General features: G+C 37.9%; 1 protein-coding gene across 5 annotated transcripts in view; it reads left to right on the top strand.

Annotated features, from left to right (window-relative positions):
• Positions 1 to 14801: 14801 nt before the first annotated feature.
• The window catches only part of mapkap1 (MAPK associated protein 1), a 32259-nt gene continuing 22021 nt past the window's right edge, over positions 14802 to 25039 (top strand). For 4 of the 5 annotated variants that reach the window (XM_060862392.1, XM_060862391.1, XM_060862390.1 and 1 more), the window contains exons 1-2: positions 14802 to 14955; positions 15623 to 16051. In XM_060862392.1, the coding sequence (XP_060718375.1) occupies positions 15781 to 16051 (271 nt within the window). In that variant the 5' untranslated portion in view covers positions 14802 to 14955; positions 15623 to 15780. Of the gene's footprint in view, positions 14956 to 14978; positions 15321 to 15622; positions 16052 to 25039 lie in introns of those variants that run through there. The other variant, XM_060862389.1, reaches the window with a different exon arrangement.

Genomic DNA, 25039 nt, shown 5'->3' with positions numbered 1-25039 from the left:
AATAAGTTAAATACATGTATTTTTTACATTATGTTGTGTCACAGTAAGTCAAAACAATGATATTTAACTGTTTATATGGTACTGTTTAGAACTGCTTCTGTAAAATATCAAAATAAATATTTCTCAATAACACAATACAGAAGCACAAATGCAGAAGCACAAATGATGCCGAAACATTAGTACATGCTCTGATTACGTCCCGTCTCGATTACTGCAATTCACTCTTCTCTAGTCTCTCAGCTCACTCCATCTCACGTTTACATTACATACAAAACTCGGCTGCCAGAATGTTAACCTCCAATAAAAAATCTGCCCACATCACCCCTATATTATTTGATCTTCACTGGCTGCCAGTCTCATCACGGATAAAATATAAAATCATACTGCTGACTTATAAGGCACTAAATGCTCCCCCCCATCTTTCCGATCTTCTCTCATCCTATGTACCTTCACTATCACTCCAGTCCTCAAATTCTGAACTTCTTTGTATTCCTAGATACCGTTTATCTTCTGTGGGTGGCAGATCCTTTTCTGTCACTGCTCCAACGCTATGGAACTCCCTACCCATTGCACTCAGAAGCATCACCACGCTGTCTGAATTTAAATCAAGGCTTAATATAAATTAAACATTAATACAGAAGGAGTACTTAAAAACATGAAAATAATAATTCAGGTCATTTCTATTCTCTTCAGCAGCCTTCTTAAAAAAATTAAACAAAATGGAACGAGACCTGTATCTTTCATAATTTTCCTTGAACAGAATGGTCAAAATGGCAAAATGTTTTTAATCTTGTCAACGATAAAGCTTGTTCTTCAGACACATAATTTTTGAAAACCATTTGTTGTCTAGATCCAAATTCATATGTGTATCTGAGTTTTTGTGGTAACTCAGATTAACTGCATATATTAGGCCTAGAAGCAAAACACAGGTCGTTGCAACAACTGTCAACTCTTTCAAGACCTTGATGCCATCCAGCACTATCACAGTCTCTATGAGATCATCTCTGAAGCCTCATTTTGCGACAGTCCTAAGCACATGCTGTGGCAGTTCCTGCTGGTATATTTCCCCATGAGGATATTACATTTTAAACAGTGTTACAAAATAACATCATAAAACTTAATACGCCTTATTATTTTTTACCTTTCTTAATAAGATATAAAACATGTCTCTGCCACATACACATCACTGATTGTTGTGGTTAAGGTGATAAGTTTGGAATTCACTTTACAGATGGTTGATGGTCAATAAAATGCTATATTATAACAAACATCAAGTAAGTTCCATGCTGTGCACTCCAGATACTCACCTCATAATGCCTGAGATTTTATGTTTTTTTCAGACAGGTACACTGCTCTGGCATTGCCAGGTGTAACATAATGCAGACAAGTGACCTTTTGTGGTCACATGAGGTATCGCAAGAAAGTAGTACCTGACCTCATCAGTAAAATACTATACTGTTAGTGATGTCAAAGAACCTTTTTCAAATACAGATCGTTCATGTTATGGGCATTCATTAATCCAAAGACATCCTCTGTTCAAAGTTGTTAATAAGGCATTCCCTGTAAGTCCGCACACAAATCATCAGCACACAAATCATCAGTTTTTCGAGCTTGAATCATATTTTTATCAACATTTTTGGCTTTCATATGAACTATCATATTTTATATTATTTATCATAAAATAATGTAAAAAAGCTTTTTGTGAGCTTTCTGACATAAACAAAATGTGTCCTGACTTGTTTCATCAAAACAAGGTGAAACAGCCCCTTTCAAGGTTGTCAGATGTGTGCTTATGTAAGTGTTGTATCTTGTATACAAGAACAGAGACGTTATTCCGTTTATAGCTTTAATTTATAGTAACAATGTAACAACACACACAGCTTCGGGCAGCTCCAACCATAGATATCTATACATAGATGTCGCTTTGGGGTCCTAAAAATGCGTCAAAACCGCCGCCATCTTTGTACAGGGGTACCTGAATATTCAATATCTTGACACAGAAATGACAATGATGTAATCAGGATTCTTTTTCTCTGTAACGACTGGATAGATGCCAAGTTGAACGAAAGAAACGAAAGAAATCTAAAAACCAGACAGCAAGGGATTACTTTTCACAGGTGGGAATGTGTTTTATGATATTGAATGTTAGGAAATTATATTTCTGGTTACGTTGGTTTGTTTTAGTCCTTGGTTAACGACCGCAGCTAATCCATGCTAGTTACCCATTAGTTTTTGACAGTTAGGAAAACCGACAATCTTTGTTAGATTCCGAAGCTCTTAATAAGGCCATTAAAAATGAATCTTATCTGTCAAACATATTTTATTAGATTGTCTTGGACTTAACACAAGCAGAATGCTCTTTTATCAAGTTACTTCACTAACGTACATATTTAATCAGATTATGCCTGAAAGGATTTTGGATTTTTTTTATCTTATGTTAAGTAAAAATTGTATTTATATGATATTTGTGTTTTTGTAATTGAATTTTTGCCATAAAAATAGCTTTGATTGCTGACATGGCATTAAATAAAATAATCAGAATCTGAATCTGTTTGAAGATTCCCAAGTGTCTCTATTAAATAGAGTTGTGAAAGCAGAAGTAGGCTCTGAGGACATATTTGGTCTTTGTGATCACACTGTTGAGACTCAGGATGGCACTGGTAGTCTGTGCCTTTCATAAGTTGAGACAACACCATGTCTCAAAGGTTCATACTCTGCAACTCTGCAGAGCAAAAGGAAGAAACTGTGTAAGGTTGTGTTGTTGCAGGGATACTAAACACTTTTTTTTTTAAATGGTTAACTCAGCTGACAGTCCTGGAAGGATGTCATGTTAGGTTGGCAGTTCAGCCTCAAAGTCAAACTTTGTTTTTTGTTTTTTTTGGTTTATGTGACTTTAGTACATACTTATTTAATGTTGCAAAAGTATTGAGGGAAAAGAATAAATAAAAGATTTTACGGTCTTTGGCACATCAACTATCTAACTTTCACATTATGTTCTCTCAAATTTGTGATTTGCTTCCACCTGCAAATTGCTTTGTGTATCATATTTAATAAACCAATACAATGTAAATGTTTAAATGAACATGTATAGTCACACCATTGTAGCAGTGTTGCATGCAGTAGGCTATAAGGTAAGTAGTGATTGTTCATTTGAAGTTTACTCAAGTGGAAGAATGTAAGTAATAAACCTACACCTACTAGCACTATGCATTCTTTTTTGAAAAAGTAGATTATCTTAATATCAAAACCTTAAATTGTCTCTGGACTTAATGATAAACACATGTCTGACCTTTGGTACAGACCAAAAAAAATAGAAAATCGCATTTGTGACGATTTATGGTGATTTTATTTCTTTGCCTACATTGACGCTGATGAATTAAGAGGAGGGGTCCCCTGTACCAAGATGGCGGCTCTATTGACGCATTCGTTCCAATGTACTGCCATACCCAAGGTGACATCTAGTGTATATATCTATGCAGCTCCAACATACACTCCGTGTACTTCTTCGTTAGTGCATATATTATATACTCATACACACACCACTACTGACCTCTACTGGTCTTTATTAGTTATTACACAACATATAACATCTTTCCCCCTAACTTGAAAACTTCCACTTAAATTACTCTCACTCACTCATTTTCTACCGCTTATCGAACTACCTCGGGTCACGGGGAGCCTGTGCCTATCTCAGGCGTCATCAGGTATCAAGGCAGGATACACCCTGGACGGAGTGCCAACCCATCGCAGGGCACACACACACTCTCTTTCACTCACGCAATCACACACTAAGGACAATTTTCCAGAGATGCCAATCCACCTACCATGCATGTCTTTATACCGGGGGAGGAAACCAGAGTACCCGGAGGAAACCCCTGAGGCACAGGGAGAACAGGTGCTGGGAGAACATGCAAACTCCACACACACAAGGCGGAGGCGGGAATCGAACCCCCAACCCTGGAGGTTAACGTGCTAACCACTAAGCCACCGTGCCCCCCACTTAAATTATTTCCAACATATATTGTAAGTGCTCTATATGCTTGACGTTTATTTTGTATTTTGGGAATGCATTTCCGGGTCATGGTGCTTCATTGGGTTCAAGTGTATAAGTATCTCACTCCATTTCCTGTTTGTTAGTGTGTATGGGAAGAGGGGGAAGTACTGTAAGTGGGAAAGCTTACTTTCTGTTGACTGTAAAACTTTATTGGTGTATTTTAATGTGGCTTTCATATAGACTTCAACATCAGTCAATAAGTGTGTCTTTAGTGGTTTGCATCACTGTATGCTTTTTTGTTTATGAGTTTGTGGGTTTTGTCAGTCTGTACAACATGTATGTTGTCTCATCAATAAATGTGATCAAGGAACAAATGGAACTTTGTCAGCAATGCTTCTTCCTGCTACTTTGCCTCTCAGCAGTTATAGGTTGCCGCTATATATAAGTCAACAGAAAAGGCTCGGCTTGGAAGTGTGGACGCACTTGGAAATGGCTTCCTCTGCTCACCTGTGTTTGTATAAGGAGACTCATCACCACAAATACTTATTGCATGATAACGGCAATTAAGGTATGTCTGCGATTTCAATTACTGTGAGCTATGTTTGCTGCTGCTGTGGAAAACGCTGCTGTATGCTGTTGCGTTGGATTGCAATTGGATTTGTGATGCCTTTGCTTATGTTACACCTGACTTGGGCATACTGTGGAAACATAGGGAGGTTTTAACTTCCCTATGTTTAACTTTTAACAGCTGACCTCTTGGGTGCAATCCTACTTCCAAAAGCAATTACAGTATGTACATTTTAAGCACATATGCGTAATAACGATCCTATTTCCATAGGTAATGCAAAGCTGATGCAGCGGCAAAGGCAGCAACAAAGCTACCTGAGCAGAAACAAAACACAAACATCATGATTAAACTGTTTTCTTTTATCCTAAATCTCACTGAATTACAGGGTATGAGTGATTGTGAGGAGAAACAACGCTGGAGGAAGGTGGAAAGTGTCCAAAAACAAGGTGTTTAGTATGGTAAGTTGACACATGTTAAAGACCAAGTGTCAAAAGGAGGGATGGTAACAGAAATAAGGAAACATTGGCATGTTATAGGCTTTACTAATTACTCCCAAAAAAATTTTGTGAATGCTGTGTTGTATGTGCAACAAACAAAGTTGGGAGAGGCATTACGTTTATTCAGAAAAATGCTGCACTGAAACAAGCTTGTCATGTGTTAAAGCCCTCCCAATAGTGTTGATGCACATGTGAGCACGAGCAAGAGGTAGAGCTAAGTCCATTTGAAATTAATAATAATAATAATAATAATATGTTTAATTTATATAGCGCCTTTCCCAAGCTCAAGAACGCTTTACAAGGTAACGTACATATACGTCGGACATTTGCCAACGACGAAGGATCATACATATACATACATATACATATTCGTCGGACATTTGCCCAGGACGAAGGATCACATGCAGCTGCATGAGATAATAACAGAAGACAGGACTATACACAAAAACATACAGTACAAGAGAGAGGACTCTACATAGTACACAATACATACACCACATTTCAGAAAATTTTAGGACTCCTAATACATATCCATTTACTGGTAGTGAAGGTTGAAAAGGTGGGTCTTAAGCCTTGATTTAAATTCAGACAGAGTGGTGATGGTTCTGAGTGCAATGGGTAGGGAGTTCCATAGTGTTGGAGCAATGACAGAAAAGGATCTGCCACCCACAGAGGATAAACGGTATCTAGGAATACAAAGAAGTTCAGAATTTGAAGACCGGAGTGATCGTGAAGGTACATAGGATGAGAGAAGATCGGAAAGATAGGGGGGGAAGAGCATTTAGTGCCTTATAAGTCAGCAGTATGATTTTATATTTTATGCGTGATGAGACTGGCAGCCAGTGAAGATCAAATAATATAGGGGTGATGTGGGCAGATTTTTTATTGGAGGTTAACATTCTGGCAGCCGAGTTTTGTATGTACTGTAAACGTGAGATAGAGTGAGCTGATAAACCAGAGAAGAGTGAATTGCAGTAATCGAGACGGGACGTAATCAGAGCATGTACTAATGTTTCGGCATCATTTCTGCAGATAAAAGGTCACAGTTTGACAATGCGTTGTAAATGAAAAAAAGACGTTTTGGAGAGGCTGCGAATATGGGCATCAAAGGATAGTGAGGGGTCGAATATGATACCTAAATTTCTAACAGTAGCTGAGGGGAAAATCGTAGTAGCATCCAGATCAAGACTAAAGTCCACAGAGTTGTTTTTTATTAGAGATGGAGGACCAGTTATCAGAATGTCGGTTTTACCCAGATTCAGGCTAAGAAAATTTGAGTGTAGCCATAGTTTTAACTCGCTAACACAAGAGGAAAGTGAGGATTTTACATTAACAGAATCTGGTTACATTAACAGAATCTGGTATAACTGAATATCATCAGCATAACAATGATAGCTAAAACCATGTCGACGAATGATGTTGGAAGACAGTTAACCACAGAAGTGGCTCCCCCGGGAAGCCAGAGATCCAATATCGGCAATTGTGCAGATGAAATGTTGAATTATTGCACAAACATGTCCTCTGTCTTATCTGATATTCACAGACAGGTGAAAGACGCCCTTCCTAAACCACATGCAGATACATTGCATGACCTGATACCTGGCGAGTGGATTGTGGTGAAAGACTTCAGGAGAAAGAACTGGAAGGCCAAATGTTGGCTGGGACCGTTCCAGATTTTGTTGACTACTCCCACCGCTGTGAAAATAGTGGAGAGAGCAACATGGATCCATGCCAGCCACTGCAAAAAAGGTGTTCTAACAGTTGACCCACTGTTAACAATGAAAAATTAACTCCTGAGACCATCTGCATTTCTGTCCAGTTTAGTGAGGGGTTGGGTTACCCACACTCAGGAAACAGCCTAGACTGGTAGTGTTCCTAAGCCTTGGTGAGGTGGGAGGAGTGCAAAAGGGCAGTGCCTGCACTCTGAGCACCGATATACAGTACGTCAAGGATGGGGAAAAGGTTCACTTAAAATTTAGTTTAATCTACATGAACCTCCAAGTGACATCCTGAATATCTTTTGAATGCAAAAGTAATGATTATGTTAAAATTTTATAAGATCTGACTTTACTGAGGTGACTGAGAGGTCACATAAACACATGCACACACACATACAAACACACACACACACACATACTGTACCAGGCTACACAAGCACACACCTAGGGTAAAAAAGGGAGAGCCGAATCACTAATCTTTGCCTCTTCTTCACTGTGTGGACTTGGGACTCTACACTTTTTGGAAGATGCCTTTTGCTGCAGCAAAATAAATACCATCTTTACCTCTTTGCTTTTACCACCAACTGATTCTGACTGTGTTTTTTATATGTAGATCAAAAATGCCACCACAAGTTGAAATACTTTTTAAAGTGTTTTTATGTAACTCTTATAGTGTTACATTTGTAAGACTCTTTTAGTGTTGGTAATGCTAACACTTTCGAAAGTGTTAGGTTAACACTTTTTTGTGGTGGTACCCATATATACTCTGTGAAAGTGTTAGATTTAACAGTTAGTGTTAAAATTCTGTTTTCATATTTGTAGTGCATGCTGCTACATAAGATTTAATGAAAATGATCATTCCACACACAAATCATCAGTTTTTTTGAGCTTTAATGATTTTTATCAACATTTTGGGTTCTCATATGAATTATCATATTTTATATTATTTATCATAAAATAATGTAAAAAAAAAAAAGCTTTTTTCTGAGATTTCTGACATAAACACACTGTGTCCTATCATGTTTCATTGAAACAAAGTGAAACAGCTCTTTTGAAGCTTGTCAGATGTGTGCTTATGTAGGGTTGCACGAAAAAACACTTTCCGAAGAAGCTAGAGGGCTGAGAGTCGCCCCTGAGAAGCACTTTTGTACAGTACATGCATGCATGGATTCACTCAAAACACATGCTGATACTGTACCTGTATTGGAAATTTTAAATATTATGAGTGTTTATATATTATTTCATAGTTAATTCTGTGTGTCAGACTTGCGAGAGAGAACAGGAGGAAATGTCCCTGCCATAAACATTCCTACCACAAATTCTCCTGCCATAAGTGTTCCTGCCATAAACGTTCCTGCCATAAACATTCCATGTGCTAAAAGGCTGGGAACTTTAGGGGAGTGTGGGTGCATGTTCTTGATAAGATGTGACCTTACTGAGGTGACTGAGAGGTCACATAAACACAAGTGCACACACACATACCGACACACACATACTGTACCAGGCCACACAAGCACACACCTAGGGTAAAAAGGGAGAGCTGAATCACTAATCTTTGCCTCTTCACGGTGTAGACTTGGAAATCTACACTGTATGGAAGATGCCTTTTGCTGCAGCAAAATAAAATTCCATCTTTACTTCTTTGATCTTTACTTCTTTGCTTTTACTACCACCTCTGGGTCTGAGTGTATTTTTTACATATAGATCAAAACTGCCATCACAATTTTGGAGGTCCCACTGAGATATCCCTCGTCTGTGTGACAGTCTCAAGGCTGATCCATGATCAGTCTGGTCCGGACCAACCCGAAGATGATACGTCAAATCACACAATTGCCTACTAGTGGGGAGAGATCTGGACAATCACGAGTCTGACCCATCAACGGGATTCTGAGCTAAGTGGTAAGATATATTTATATTCTCGATCTTTTCATCTTCAGACAATCTGCCTCAAGGGTAGGCAGAATTTAAGTTTGGGGAAGTTCTGGGAACTGAGTGTGTGCTGCAACACGTATGCTTTAATCATGTTAAACTACTTTAAGCAAGCTTTGAGGAAAGCTGCTGCTGCATGCTGACGAGCCCAGTGAAGTGAACCTGCACAGTTAAAAGCAAACTAAAAGAGAGAATAAAAAGGCATTTGTCTGATGATTGATTGTTAAAGTAGAGATCAAAAAAAATAAATGGAAGAAAAAGAGGTTACAGTCATGGGTGGTGGAGGTAGCAAAGATGGAAATTACATTTTTTAAGGGCCTGTAAACATCCTAATATTCAATTTATGATAACTAATTATGGACCTGGTTCTGTATTACAATATCGCATGTGGGTGATGGACTGTGGATTTCCAGAAAAGGGTAGTTTTAGTATATGGCATTTAGAAAAGTTAAGAGAAAAGTTGCAAGAGCATGAGGTTGCAAAGAAAAGAGGGAAAAAAGATTGGTAGATTTGGTTGCATATAATATGTGGGCAACTGAGGCAAAAACCAGAGCATGCAAATCAAACACACAAGCTTTTCACAATCTTCTTCTCTTCAGTGATTTAAATCTCTTCTAGACCCAGACCTGGATGGCTGCCTGCCCCAACCGCAACCTCAGGCAACCCCACAGCTGAACAATAATCAACCACCACCCTGTTACACTGCTTTGGCTTCTACACCCAACCAACAGTCAGTATACTCTCCAGCAGGATATTATACATGCAGACACGCAAAGGAATGCAGATCTCAGTGGTGCGAGACCAGATAATCCTCTTACCAGCACACTCAAGGGACATGATCTTTTTACTTTCCAGTAAAAATGGATATGACAAAAATCTCCTTGTGTAGTCAAGAGGGCGATGAAACAGTCTCCAGATATCTCACATGGTTAACAGAAGTACATGATGCACACAGCAGCCTCAAACGCCCCGATAACATGGCTGAAGCTGCTGACCTCATACCATACGAGGCACATCTGAGAAACAGTTTCACAAATGGATTAAGAGAGGTCATTGCAAGAAACATCAAGCAAACTTGCATTAACTGGGACACTGAAAAATTGTCTCTGATTGAACAGCATGTTATCCATGCAGAAACGCTGCTAAAGGCCTATAGACAAAAAGGGAAAGACAAAAGGATTGAAATAAAACACCGTCTCTCCATGGTTCAGTTGTCTGATTCCCAAAGAGATTCCACCAGAGGGAGAGGCTGTAGCCGTGGAAAAGTGAGAGGAAGAGGACGGAACAGACCTGGATTTCAGAATGGATGTTTTATATGCAGAAGTTCAGATCACCGGGCACGGTATTGCCCTAAGAAATATCAACAGGAAAGAGGCCTGAGGTTTGGACGGGTCTGGGACAGGTGAGCACCCAGGGATGGGTAAGTCTGACCTTTTTATGCAATGCAAGGAAGAAAAGCTTAAGCTAACTGTTTCATTTTCACCTGTTACTAATTTAATGTATAGCAAAGAATCAGAGTTTTCTATTACACCTGTGAATGAAAGCTATGCTAAATATAATGAGCCCAGGTTTAAAGAAATGCCTGTGATTTCATTACTTGCTGAACAAATACCAATACAGTTTCTAGTTGACTCAGCAGGGCACACTGTGATGCGATTGTGTAAATTTCCTATTTCACCTAGAATGAGTAATAGCTCCCTGTTTATTATGGAAGCATCAGGAATGTCAGTCTATGAGACATTCCCGGCGCCCTTAAGGTGCGAAACTGTAACTACACAGAAACAATTTGAATTCTCTTTTTTGATTTCTGAGTATTGCCCAATAAATCTGTTGGGTCGAGATTTAAAGTTTTTTAAGCCTTAAGATTGAATGGGGAGATGACTCCTGCTTTGTAAAACATTATCTGTGTCTGTGTACTTTACACAGACTACAGTTCTTTTACTGACGTCACACACACTCTTGTGGGAAGAGAAAAATTCTCACCTCTTCTAACACAGACTACATAAAACCAGAAGCTTTACACAGCACTGCGCACATACAGTACACAGACACGAACCAAATGAGAGCGATGAGAAAGAGTGGTATAGGAAGTTAGACAAGCCAGATATGGAGTGAGCACAGATGTGCAGTGTTGTATAAAGTACTAGAAAGCAATACTAGAAAAAGTACTAGTAAAAGTCTTTGGTAGAAGTGAAAGTTACCTTTTAGAATATTACTCAAGTAAAAGTCTTAAAGTATCTGATATATACTGTACTTAAGTATCAAAAGTAATTTTCTGATATTTGATGTACTTAAGTATTTGAAGTAAAAGTAAAAAGTAAAATTTCAGTGATTTTCGGTGTAGGCATAAGAGGCACTTCATCCGGTAGGAAGAATCTTTCATTCCAATGTACAGAAACATTTCTTGCAAATACGGCCACGGGTGTATAACATTATTTTCTTCACCGAGTTCACCATGATCATCGGGGTGGTCGTCTACAACAGTCTACAACGTTCATATCGAAGTTTGTATTTGTGTCTTTTTAATATGCGTGTTCACTTCGCTTGAGTTCAATACGGTATTTTAGTCAAACACGCATGTGAGTGGGTTGAAAATACCTCAACGTTTCCCAGTAGGAGCAAGATCATTTAAATAAACAATTTGTGTCAAGTTCCCTCTCAAAATGGCAGGGAAAAAAGTGATGATCATGTGTGCCCATGTGTATGATGTGGCTCTTTGTCTCTGACTGGTTGGCCACCCCTGGTCTACGATAACGGGAGGTCCTCCAGTAGGTGCTTCCATGACGGTTTCAGTTGTGCTTCCGCCTCCTTTTTTCAACATTACGCTGAAATAGAGCGTGCGGAGCATAATGCAATCTAGGAGCAGTGATTCGCCAAACTTCCCTTATTGCAGTCGCACACATTTCTTCTGATTTTATTTTGTAGTAACGAGTAACGAATATGCTTAGTGGAAATATATCGGAGTAAAGGTATACATTTTATCTAGGAAATGTAGTTGAGTAAAAGTGAAAGTTGACATAAATTTAAATAGCGTAAGTAAAGTACAGATATGTGAAATTTCTACTTAAGTACAGTAACGAAGTATTTGTACTCCGTTACATTACAACACTGCAGATGTGCAGTAGAGGTCGACTTATCTCAGGTTTCAACTCGAGCTGGTTATCTACACCCATTCTAAATAAACCATCCGCATCTCCGCATCTCTCTTTAGCCAAGTCTGCCGATGATGAGTGGTAAATCTTGGGGAAAAGGATGTTACAGGATACTCGGACTCATTGGGAGCAAACCAAGCAGCCAGCTGTCTTTTACAGTTAAAAATTCAATGCATATACAGTAGTACACCACTAAATTGGAAGGTCAGGCGAAAAGAGATGTGAAGATCCGTCCTGATGACTTATCAGATCCCAACCCAAGGTGCAAAACTGAAGCAACGTGTTGGCACAGGGCCAGAACTGCAGACTGGACCCTGCCTAAATAAGAAGCTTCAGATATGTGATTACAAAAGGTACCAAAGAGTTGTGGGCGGATGGAAAATATGATGTAGGCCTGATTAACAATTGCCCTTCAGTGACCATTACTCTAAAAAACGTTTAAAAAAATAAATAAAAAAAATAGGCTCAATATCACTTAAAACCAGAAGCTATAACACCGGTATTCAACTCCCTGTTAAGAATATAAGCCTGTCAAATCTGAAATTTGTTCAACAAGAAGTGAAGTTCCTAGGACATTTAATTTCTGCAGAAGGTAAATGACTCGAGTCAAGCAGAATAGGCCTGTAGGCTCATTCCTATGTTATCAGGTTTTAGGTGATATTGAACCTATTTATTCATTTATTTTTTTAAACGGTTTTTGGAATAATGGTCACTGAAGGGCAATTTTTAATCAGGCCTACATCATATTTTCCATCCGTTTATAAGTTGTCTTTTGTGCTGTAATCTTCATTCTTTCTGAGCCTTTTTTTTGAACTAACACAACCCTCATTCTGTCATTGGTATGTATGCTCTCCCTTAAACTTGGAAGTTTAATGATTACCAACATTCTTTTTTATATGGTTCTCTTTCCTTCCACTGTCCTGTTTCTTAAGATAGCCTTTTGTGCTGTTGTTACCAGTTGCTTATTAACTGAACATGCCGAATGTACATGGCCTGTTCGTGTAAACAGTGTCTGTACATGCTTAATGTAACACACTGAACCTATGTGTTTTTCCAGCGATTTCTGGATAAAGTTGGCACTCATATTCTTTTATATGTTGCATTCAATCTCACAAAAATCCTTATCCTTTACACTAAAGATTTGGACAGTCACAATCTTTTTCAGTCTTTTACTACTCAGGCTACTCAAACTCATTCCTTCTCATCCTCATCCACAAGCACACAAGCTACTCATGCTCCATGTTGTGTTAACAGAAGAACTCAACATCCTGAGCGATGTGCTGTTAAACCTTATTACATAAAGAAGAAATGATACATTATCAAAATTTATAATGAGCCTTATTTCTGTGTGTATGTGTGTTTATTCCTAAATGTGTGTGTGTGTAGGTGTCTTTACTTTTCCATATACATCACTTTACCTGTGCTCTTTTGGGGCCCCTACAAACTCAATGGCCTGCTTACTGTATAATGTTTAACTATCTCATACCTTATGCTTCTCCTTTATGTTCTCCCTACTTGACTCTTTTCCTAATTCATATAATTTTACCAGAAAATTTACCATATAATTCCCCCTTTTGCAGCTGCAAAGCTACAAAACCTTACTTGCTTAGTAGAGGAAAAGAGGAACATATCTAACATGTACATATCTTGCCATGATACTACAATACTATATATAACATATGCATGTATTTTCACATTTTCGTCCAGAGGTGAGTAAAAAATCCTCTCATACTTGCTAATCGATACCAGTTTTTGTGCTCAACAGTGTGTTCACCACCTAGACTTTATATACATGAATATACACACTAACACATTCCATTCATTATCCTTTACATTGGCCTTCTTGTAACATGAACAAACATGGTCTTCTGCTGTCCACTTAGAACATTGTACTTCTGTCCCTTGTGGCTTTGTGCCACGTAGAGGGACTTGTTTGAAATCAGGGGAGCGGTTACCTTCACCTCACTTCACTTCACAGCACTTCCAGGAATTTTTCTACCTTTACAGGTATGTTAGCCCACAGTCGATCTGTTCCTGCACAAATTGTGATGATCTCTACACTCTTTCACATGGGTGTGTGTATGGAGTACCATTCTAGTCCCTTCACCTGGAGCCCATATGATACCTTCTGCGTTAAGTGATATTTTGTGTATGTTGCCCAGATCAGAACTCCTCCCAGGTTCAAGGGCCTATACACCTGTCACCACATCTCTCTCGCAGCTACCCATTTTATGTCCATGGTGACGTAGTCTGCTCGTCAGGGAATTAGGTTCTCCCAGTGTGTCAGTCTCCAATCTCCAAGTTCATCCGTCAGGATGTCCTTCCTTACCACAGTCTTTCCTCTGCTTTTTGTATGGGAGACAAAGGAGAGAAACAATGGGGACAAACAGCACATAACAGCCTTCTTGTCACTGTTTACAGGCTACATTAAATGTGCTTCTGTAAAAACAATGATCATAATTCAATCCATAACTTTTATATATGGTTTTTTAACTTGTATATATGTGTTTTTTTATTTTGTTTGCTATATATTTTTTACCTTTTTTATTTTTTATTTATTATTTCTTTATTTTATTTATTTTTATAGTATGTTTTTTATTGCAGCATATACTATATTAACATTCATTTTTACAGAAACCGTATATTCTCTTGGCAAACCTGTGTTTTTCATTTACATGTATTCTGGGTTATTCTTCTCTACAATCTGCATATTCTGTCCAAACAGAGATTGTGTGGCATTGCTGATCATTTAACGGATCAAAGCTATTACACAACAGGTAATTATCATTAATATTAACAAAAATGTTGCCATCATCAAAGAAAAAGATTTAGATGTTCCCTTCTTCTCGTCGACCTTTAACACTCCAGCCCAGTAGGTGGCAGGAATGCACCCAACACTGGCCAGCCAACCGCCGTAAATCATGAAGGTAAAGAACAAGAAACCGGATGCGAAAGGATCTAATATGGTTGTGGCGTAACGTTGAGTAACAGAGGATTTAACACATACATTGTGTCAAGTGGTGATTTGCTCGCATTTTTTTCACGTGATTGTCTTCATGGCCAATATATTCAGGCAACGAATTGGTATTGCATGAAGGTAAAGTTGCTCTTTCTGAGCAGTTGAATAACATTGGGATACTTTTGCCAAAGCCTTCCTGACTATCCAATGCTAGTGCTATAGATAACCTATACGACCCTATAAAGACGTTATTTTACTGTAATAGACAGAAGTGCTAGTCAGAGGGGAAAAACCTATACACTATCCAGCTATCCTTTTTTGCTATTCTCGTTAGATTCGTTAGCAGTATTAAGTCTGAAATAAAGATAGTTTTCATTAGAGCAAGAGAAGTTGGGCTGCTTGTGTAGCGTCACATCGCATACTAACGAATATAAATTTTTCTGGAAGTACCAACATTGTCTCCCTCAGGCTGTCAGACATCGCTAACCAGAAGATCCTAAGAGGTAGAGATGAAAAAAGTTTGTCAGTGGTTCATTGCCAGCAGTGAAAATACTAAAACGTAATGGCTAAACTGATCTTTATACTGCAATCCTCACAATGTTTGGATTTAAAAGCAACAAATTGGAAGCATAATGTATTTAATCAGTTACCTTCTGGTATTCAGAGTGGTATGAAAGTAGGTGTCCTAATGTATTTTAATACATTAAATACCATTGGCATGATGTCCTTGTCATTTCTCTTGTGTCATGTGATCTGCTATCACCTTAAATGTACTTAAATTTACTAATAACTGTCGTTTCCTCAGGCAACCACAAATGCTCCACTGCTGAGGGGAGACAACAGACGCTAACTTCTGAAGAAACATCAGACCTGTTATGAATGCCAAAACTTGATGGAACATAAATTAAAGGAAGTGGAGTGTTGGATGATTTATGAAAGCTGTAACGGGAGTTGCCAATAAGAATGGCTTTTCTTGACAATCCCACCATCATACTGGCCCACATCCGACAGTCCCATGTGACTAGTGATGACTCAGGAATGTGTGAGATGGTGCTGATTGACCAAGATGTTGACTTAGAAAAGTGTTATTTAGGTGCCATATCTGCTGGTAGTGGATTGAAAGGTTTGTTGGGAGATTCCATTGTTAGTGGAGATGTGCAGCCTTGTGACCTCTCTCAGTCCATGGACATCACTTCCAGTTGGGACTTTGGCATCCGTCGGCGCTCCAACACAGGTAGGTAACTTTGAATCTTCCGTAATTGTGGGTTTCAAATCTTGTTTATCAATGGGGAAGTGTCTTGCTTTTTCTTAGCCTCACTTTAGTATTATTCGCTTTTATTTTCCATTGCTTCTTTTCATATTATTTCTTGTGTTATAGTTAGATAGATATAGGTACTTTTATTAATCCCAACTGGGGAAATTGGTTTGCATGAGCAGCTGAACATAGATACAATAGAAAGGATAAAAATGTAGAAATACAGTGGATACAGGTAGATACAAAAATTTACTCTGTACAAATCTTTGCAAAATATACACCAAAAATATATTTATTACAAATACACAAAATGTACTAATATGTAAACTGATGCAGATTATGTAGGAGTTGTCCTTTAGGTTGTAATAAAAGGAATGTGGTTATCTGTTTTACTAAATTAAATAGGTCAAAAGTGCCTCTGCACATGAGGGATGCATTACACAGTCTTACGGCAGTGGGCACAAAAGACCTCCTGTAGCGTTCACCTTTGTATCAATCTCCAGCTTAAATTGCTCCTCAATCCATCAAGCATGTTGTTTAGAGGGTGAGTGGTGTTATTCATGATGACCAGTAATTTGGACATCGCTCTGTTCTCAGCAATCACCCCCAGGTGGACCAGATCATCTCCAATGACAGAACTTGCTTTTTGTGCTGAGTTTATTTAGCAGGTTAGCATGACATGTTTTTGCACGCACGCCACAGCATAGAAAAGGCAGCTGGCCACCACAGACTTTTAGAACATGTTAATCATTTAATTGCATAAGTTGTCTTCGCAAAAAGTGCAGTCGACTTTGGCCTTTCTTTTATATTGCCTCTGCTTTTAGTCCAGTTGAATTTTTTGTCACTGTAGACAAACAGGTATTTGTATGGGTCCACAATCTCCACATCACAGCCACTTAACCATACAGACAGGGGTGAGTTGTTCCAAGGCACTGACACTGTGGTTGTGTGATCCCTCTTAACATTAGCGCTAAATGAAATCAACATAATATAATGTAACAAAATACAACATGTTTAATTAAATATTAGCATTCTTGACAGGCTGAACTGATTTTCAAGGGGCATGTCTGAAGCATGATTTTCATAATTTTTAATTTTATTCAATTTTAAGTTTGCATTCTAGGTAGCTGAAGTTAGGTGGCATTCTGTAGCACTAAATTGGATAGAATGTGTGTTTGAGTATCACAGGACAGTTGTGTTTTCATCAAATTGTTGAATATACTTCTTCTGTTCTACTGGTTTTTGTTTTTGTTTTTAAATTAATAAATCTTTTTCTCAATAGTGCTGAAATTCTTTATGTTGTTACTATTGGTTGCAACCACCTTTCAATGCACTGTACACACAATTTCTCTACAATTCAAACATGCAATCTCCTTCTGGTAGGAATCAACAGGACAATGCATTTCTGGCACTTTGAGGGGTTGTAGTAATACTGAGAATTTAGCGGGCTGTTTATTGAAGTTTAAAAGACTAGTTGAAAAATTCTGAAGGAAATGGCATTTAGTCCAGGCTTGCATGAGTAATTTTTCATCATAGATATAGATATAGAATATAAAAACCATTCTAAACTCATCATTATATACCAATTTTTCAGATTAGTAGTTTTAGTGGTTAAAAAGGAGAATTGTGATTAGTGGAGAACAAATTTACTTAAATTTAATTGGCTGATCAATTAATGTAATAAGATATACTGTGACATACTGTGACTGGGTATACTGTGACTGGGGGTTGTGTGTCACTGGGGGGTTGGAGATGTCACTCTTGCTTGTCTGCAACACCCACAGAATCATAGGATTCATTGTGACTTTAGACTTATGTTTACATTTTAATTATTTGAGTTTTCCATGGTTGTTGACATTTATGTCTTAATAACTGATGATGATCAGAGGAAGGTTAAGTTTAAAATAAAAATGTTTAAATGTAATATTTTTTCTACTGGTCCTTATTTTAAATGGGTCATAAAAATATCAATAATTATTGATATCAACCGATTTGAAACACTGATCTTGTGATACAGTTTTCAGCCATATTGCCCAGCCCTACTTATAACCATTGTTTACTGTAAAAGTTGAACAGGAACTTTTGAAAATTATTATTTTGAAATTGAATGAATACATACCTTAAACAAATTTTCTACTCTCCTCAAATCATTTATTTTAGTTTTTACATTAGCTTTGCCATTATAGGTTCATTGTACTCAGTATTCATTGCCATTGACTCATATGCTCATACAATTTTTTTTAAATTAAAATTGATCAGACAAATCAGTATACATTTTTATGTGAATGAATGATCAGGATGTTTTTTAAATGTTGGGATAAATGTCAAAACATCCCCAGGATCCAAAAAAACATTTCAGACCCCTGAGAGTCAAGGACAATTAGCATTCAAGAAGGCATCTATATTTTATGTTTGGGGAATACTTTTAGTTTTGGGGCGATTAACAGTCAGCATGTTGTTTATATCTCAATTTAGCACAGTTACAGGTCATGGGGTATTTATTTTTAAAGGTAAATTTAAGAGAATTACATTTAGGTTGTATTTAAAAAAGTATATTCTAAAGATATTCAAGTTGTTATCCAAATATAGTTTACATGCATGATTCAGGATATGTTTTTGGGTGTATTTAGCAGCCGTTTGAGTCACTTTGCGCATTTAATGAATTTGGCAGATTTGAGGCATTTGTTTTTGCATTTGTTCATACTATTTTTTTTGGGGGGGATAATCAGGGATTTTGGGGTTCTGAGGCAATTAGTGATTAATAGCTGATGCACGCTTGACGACGTGGCCTGCCAGAACTAACGCAATGCTTGATTTAAGTTAGTTAATTTTAGTGAAGTTTAGTTAAATTCCATTTAAGTGTAAAGTAGCATTGAGTGTACAGTAGCGAGTAAGTGAACGAAAGCGAAAGTGTACGTACGAGACAAAATCCTCCTGTTTACTCCTCCCTCAACTTCCGTGCGCATCTTCCGTAAAGTAAAACCAGTTTATTTTTTTAACATTCTCTTTTATTACTGTATGTTTTTATACAATATTTATCATTTATAAATACAGGTACTGTACATTTTTCATATTCAAAACACATAAACAAAACAACTGGAGTGGAATTTTGCGAGCTGGAACGGATTAATGGGATTTCAATTAATTTAAACGGGGAAAATTGTTTTGAGATACGAGCAAAGTCACGGAACGAATTAAACTCGTATCTCGAGGCATCACTGTGTGTGTGTGTGTGTGTGTATGTGTGTATGTATGTGTATATATATATATATATATATATATATATATATATATATATATATACCCATACATTTACCCATTTTCTACTGAGATTCAATTTACGGACAGATATCCTGCCATTTTCTTTTAGAATTCGCTGGTATAATTCTGAATTCATTCTTCCATCAATGATGACAAGCTGTTCTGGCACCGCTGACAAGCTGTTCTATTTTGTTCTCATTAGTCCACTATTTTTTTTCCAATAGTCCTCTGGCTTGTCTACACGATCTTTAGCAAATTTTATGGGCAGCAATGTGCTTTTGAAGAGTAGTGGCTTTCTCCTTGCAACTCTGCCATGCACATCAAGGTTGTTCAGTGTTCACCTGATGGTGGACTCACAAATATTAAGTATAATCTTGAAAATTAAAACAAGTATAAACCTTTACAAAGTCTCTCACAACCTTTGATCAGAAAAATCAGAGATTAGAGTGAAGACTCTTGGGTTCACTTTGAGTCGCTTTTTATTCTTCTCTTCCTAGACTTTCGTGCCCTTCTCAGGATTGATTATGAAAAATCACCTTGAAAATAAAAAACAACATTGATTACTCTGTAAATTAAGCTATGTAGTTAGTGAACCTTCCCTGCTAAGTGCCTTTACATACCTTTGCAAGCAGCAGAGATGAAAGTAGTGATTACTACTCAGAATCCACACTTAGCATGAATTGAAAATCAGAATAGCAGGAGTGTCATGTGGATAAATTTCAGTACACATGAAATTATGTACAGTTAGCAATATAATTGTTTCTACATATTTTGCAAGACTATCATACAAATTACAGTTTAATTACTTTTACATATATTCCACAACACAGATTAATATGACAGTTAAACCTTTCAACTATGCAAACAAACACACTGTGTGCCCGGCACCAATCAGTATATTCAGCCAATCAAATTCTTTGCCGACTTGATTGCACCATATATCTTGAATGAACGATGCTTAATGGTTATCTTTTAAATACTTGCTGAATTGATTTTCTTAACTTAAATTCTAGAGGACAGAGACAAAAATAGCAGCGATTTTAATGTTAAGTTCAATCTTAATGAAAGAACTGAAAGCATTGAAATTCGAAGAATACTGCTAAAAAATGTAAACTGATTGCTGCATGGATCTTCCTAATCTTTAATTACAGTATAACAACAAACATTTACTTAGACAAACAATTAAACAAATGCTATAATAGCAGCTAAATCTTCGGAAAATGTGAGATCAAATTGCAATGACATTGAAAAAAGTTTCATTTCAAAAGATTGAGGGTGTTAATACCACATCTCAATGCACTTTATGTAACATTACCATAAAAAATCCATATTAAAAATAAACTTCTCTGTAAAGCAGGATTGTGAAAAGCAGGAAAATGAGGCTGTTGACTTTAAAATCTACATAGAACAAAAACATTTACATTAAAGCAGGGAGCAATTCCAATTGGAATTTGTTTATATATATATATATATATATATATATATATATATATATATATATATATATATATATATATATATATATATATAATATGTATGTGTGTGTGTATACTGTAAATATAAATATATATATAATATGTATGTGTGTGTGTATACTGTAAATATAAATATATATAAAATATGGTGCAACAGATTGTACGGATACAGAAGGGTCAGTGTTACTTTTGGAGGCAAGTGGACAGAAAGATTGTGAAAGCTACTGGACCTCTAGGGTGCCAATTCTTTTGGAGGCGAGCGGACATGAGCATGTGACGTGATCCGAATACCCGTGAGGCAGTTCCCGTGAGTGTTTTGATATGTCACATGTCCATGTTGTGCAAATTTTGGATTTTCACGTGACGTTTCACGTGACCAGAATACACGTGAGGCACTTCCCCTCATTGTGCTGAGTGTTTTGATATGTCACATGTCCATGTTGTGCTAATTTTTGATTTCGCTTATTTTGGGGGCGGGGCTACACGTGACGTCACGTGACGTGACCAAAATACACGTGGGGCAGTTCCCCTCATTGTGCTGAGTGTTTTGATATGTCACATGTCCATGTTGTGCAAATTTTTGATTTCGCTTATTCTGGGGGCGGGGCTACACGTGACGTCACCAGTATACCCGGTGGGGTGCCAATACTTTTGGCAAAAAGTGGCTACTGAGGGTTTGGACATTTCATGTCATTATGGGATTCTACTTATTATTATACTGCATAGAACACAGGAGAGAAGCCGTGCCTGAGTTCTGCGCACGCTGCGTGTGTGAAAGCTTAGAGTAATTTTAGGAATTCCCCATTCAAGTCTATGGGACGTTCCATCGTCGACTACGGGAAAACTGAAAGTTCCGTCGGAACGCCGAGTCCGGAACTTTGTCCGGAGTAACGTCCTAAAGAACCTGTCCGAGTTTGGTGTAAATCGCTCGAAAACTTGCCGAGTTATAAACCTCCAAAATTTATAATGGAAGTGGATACGAAAAAAGGCCACTTTGAGCTTCCGTACCGGGAATGCCGGAATTCCGATCGCTTAGAAAAGTAATAGCAACAAACTTCAGACCAGGGTCTACGACATATCCGAATTTGGTGCATGTGGCTCGAAAGCCCTAGGACGAGTTACTCTTGATAAATTTGTGGCTAAGAATAATAATAATAATAATAATAATAATAATAATAATAATAATAATAATAAGCTTATAAAGGAAATCAGAATGTTGGCTTCTACAAAGCCAACATAATAATAATAATAATAATAATAATAATAATAATAATAAGCTTATAACGGATTTCAGAATGTTGGCTTCTACAAAGCCAACATAATAATAATAAGCTTATAACGGATTTCAGAATGTTGGCTTCTACAAAGCCAACATAATAATAATAATAAGCTTATAACGGATTTCAGAATGTTGGCTTCTACAAAGCCAACATAACTAGAACGGTACATTTCCTGAAGAAAATGTGAATGGTGCTTGCACGTGGCAAGTTCCCTTCATCGTGCTGAGTGTTTTGATATATGACATGTCCATGTTGTGCAAAATTTTTGATTTCGCTTATTTTGGGGCGGGGCTACACGTGACGTCACGTGACGTCACCAAAACACACGTGGGGCAGTTCCCCTCATCGGGCTGAGTGTTTTGATACATGACATGTCCATGTTGTGCTAACTTTTTGATTTCGCTTATTTTGGGTGCGGGGCTACACGTGACGTCACGTGAATACCCAGTGGGGTGCCAATACTTTTGGACAAAAGTGGCTACTAAGTGTTTTAACCTTTCAGAAGTGACTACTAAGTGTTTTGAAATTTCATGTCAAAAGTGCAGTCATTACGGAATTCTACTTATTATTATACTGCATAGAACACTTTGTTGGGGGCGGGGCTACACATGAATTTTAAGAATTCCCCATTCAAGTCTATGGGAAAAAAAAACCCTTTGAGCTTCCGTAGCGGGAATTCCGGAATTCCGATCGCTTATAAAAGTCATAGCACACCTGTCCTCAACGAGCCGGTCGATTTGACACCTCATTCATGGGTCTAGGACAAAAGCTGCGGGACAAGTTACGTGCCAAAAAAGTGTCCGGAAGAAGAATAATAATAAGTATGCAGAATAACAATAATGATGCTTTTCAAGCACCATTAATAATAATAATAAGTATGCAGAATAACAATAATGATGCTTTGCAAGCACCATTAATAATAATAATAAGTATGCAGAATAACAATAATGATGCTTTGCAAATGTCCCTCATCTTGCTGAGTGTTTTGATATGTCACATGTCCATGTTGTGCTAACTTTTTGATTTCGCTAATTTTGAGGTCGGGGCTACACGTGACGTCATCAGAATACCAGCGAGCAAGTTCCCCTCATCGTGCTGAGTGTTTTGATATATGACATATCCATGTTGTGCTAACTTTTTGATTTCGCTTATTTTGGGGGCGGGGCTACACGTGACATCACGTGGTGTCGAGTGCCGCCACCAGGGGGCCAATACTTTTGGACACATTGGATTGATAGTGTGGAGTTGATAGTTACATGTATTGAGAGTCTCCTTTATATCTACAGTCACTAGGAGAACACAGGAGAGAAGCGGTGCCTGAGCTCTGTGCACGCTGCGTGTGTGAGAGCTTAAAGGAATTTCCCATTCATTTCTATGGGACTTTTTTCGCCGCTTTTTCGCCCGCTGTGCGAACATCATTAGTCGGATCGCTTATAAAAGTCATAGCACACCTCTCCTCAACGAGCCGGTCGATTTGACACCTCATTCATGGGTCTAGGACAAAAGCAAGTATGCAAGAGAACAAGAATGTGCTTTGCAAGCACATTAATAATAAGTATGCAAGAGAACAAGAATGTGCTTTGCAAGCACATTAATAATAAGTATGCAAGAGAACAATAATGATGCTTTGCATGCACCATTAATAATAATAATAAGTATGCAAGAGAACAAGAATGTTGCTTTAGCAAGCACCATTAATAATAAGCTTAAGTAGGAAAACAGAATGTTGGCTTCTACAAAGCCAACATAATAATTAGTTCTCAGATTCCAGAAATCCAGGAAAGGGTTAGGTTATAAATTAATATCCCAAGCCTTGAACATCTCACGGAGCACTGTACAATCCATCATCCAGAAATGGAAAGAATGTGGCACAACTGCAAGCCTACCAAGACATGGCCGTCCACCTAAACTGACAGGCCGTGCAAGGAGGGAGAATCTGTCCACAGGACAACTATTAGTCGTGCACTCCACAAATCTGGTCTTTATGGAAGAGTGTCAAGAAGAAAGCCATTGTTGAAAGAAAGCCAAAAGAAATCCCGTTTGCAGTTTGCGACAAGCCATGTGGGGACACAGTAAGCATGTGGAAGGTGCTCTGGTCAGATGAGACCAAAATTTAACTTTTTGGCAAAATTCAAAACGTTATGTATGGCGGACACCTAACATTGCACATCACCCTGAACACACCATCCCCACCGTGAAACATGGTGGTGGCAGCATCATGTTGTGGGGATGTTTTTCTTCAGCAGGGACAGGGAAGCTGGTCAGAGTTGATGGGAAGATGGATGGAGCCAAATACAGAGCAATCTTGTTAGAATGGCACAGTCAAAGTCCAGACCTAAATCCAATTGAGAATCTGTGGCAGACTTGAAAGTCGCTGTTCACAGACGCTCACCATCCAGTCTGACTGAGCTTGAGCTATTTTGCAAAGAAGAATGGGCAAAAATTTCAATCTCTAGATGTGCAAAGCTGGTAGAGACATACCCCAAAAGACTTGCAGCTGTAATTGCAGTGAAAGGTGGTTCTACAAAGTATTGACTCAGTGGGGCTGAATACAAATGCACGCCACACTTTTCAGATATTTATTTGTAAAAAACATTTGGACACCATTTATCATTTTGCTTCCACTTCACAATTATGTGCCACTTTATGTTGGTCTATCACTCAAAATCCTAATAAAATACATTTTTGTTTGTGGTTGTAACGTGTCAAAATGTAAAAAAAAGTTCAGTGGGTATGAATACTTTTGCAAGGCACTGTATGCTGCATGTCTCCTTATTGCAACGTATTAGCTGTTTGAAATAACATGTTTCTTCTGCCACAAACAGTACATGTGAAAATGGGCTATACTGTACATTGAATAACAGTCCACAACAGTCTCTATCTATCACACACTGTATTTTGTTAGCCTGTCCACACTATTCAGGTCACCTTTTTAGCTAGTCAGCTAGACA

This window comes from Tachysurus vachellii, chromosome 26 (genome assembly GCF_030014155.1).
Source record: "Tachysurus vachellii isolate PV-2020 chromosome 26, HZAU_Pvac_v1, whole genome shotgun sequence".
Lineage (NCBI taxonomy): Eukaryota > Metazoa > Chordata > Actinopteri > Siluriformes > Bagridae > Tachysurus > Tachysurus vachellii.
The sequence above is the reverse complement of the archived record's forward strand: the minus strand, read 5'-3'. Positions and strand labels throughout refer to the sequence as shown.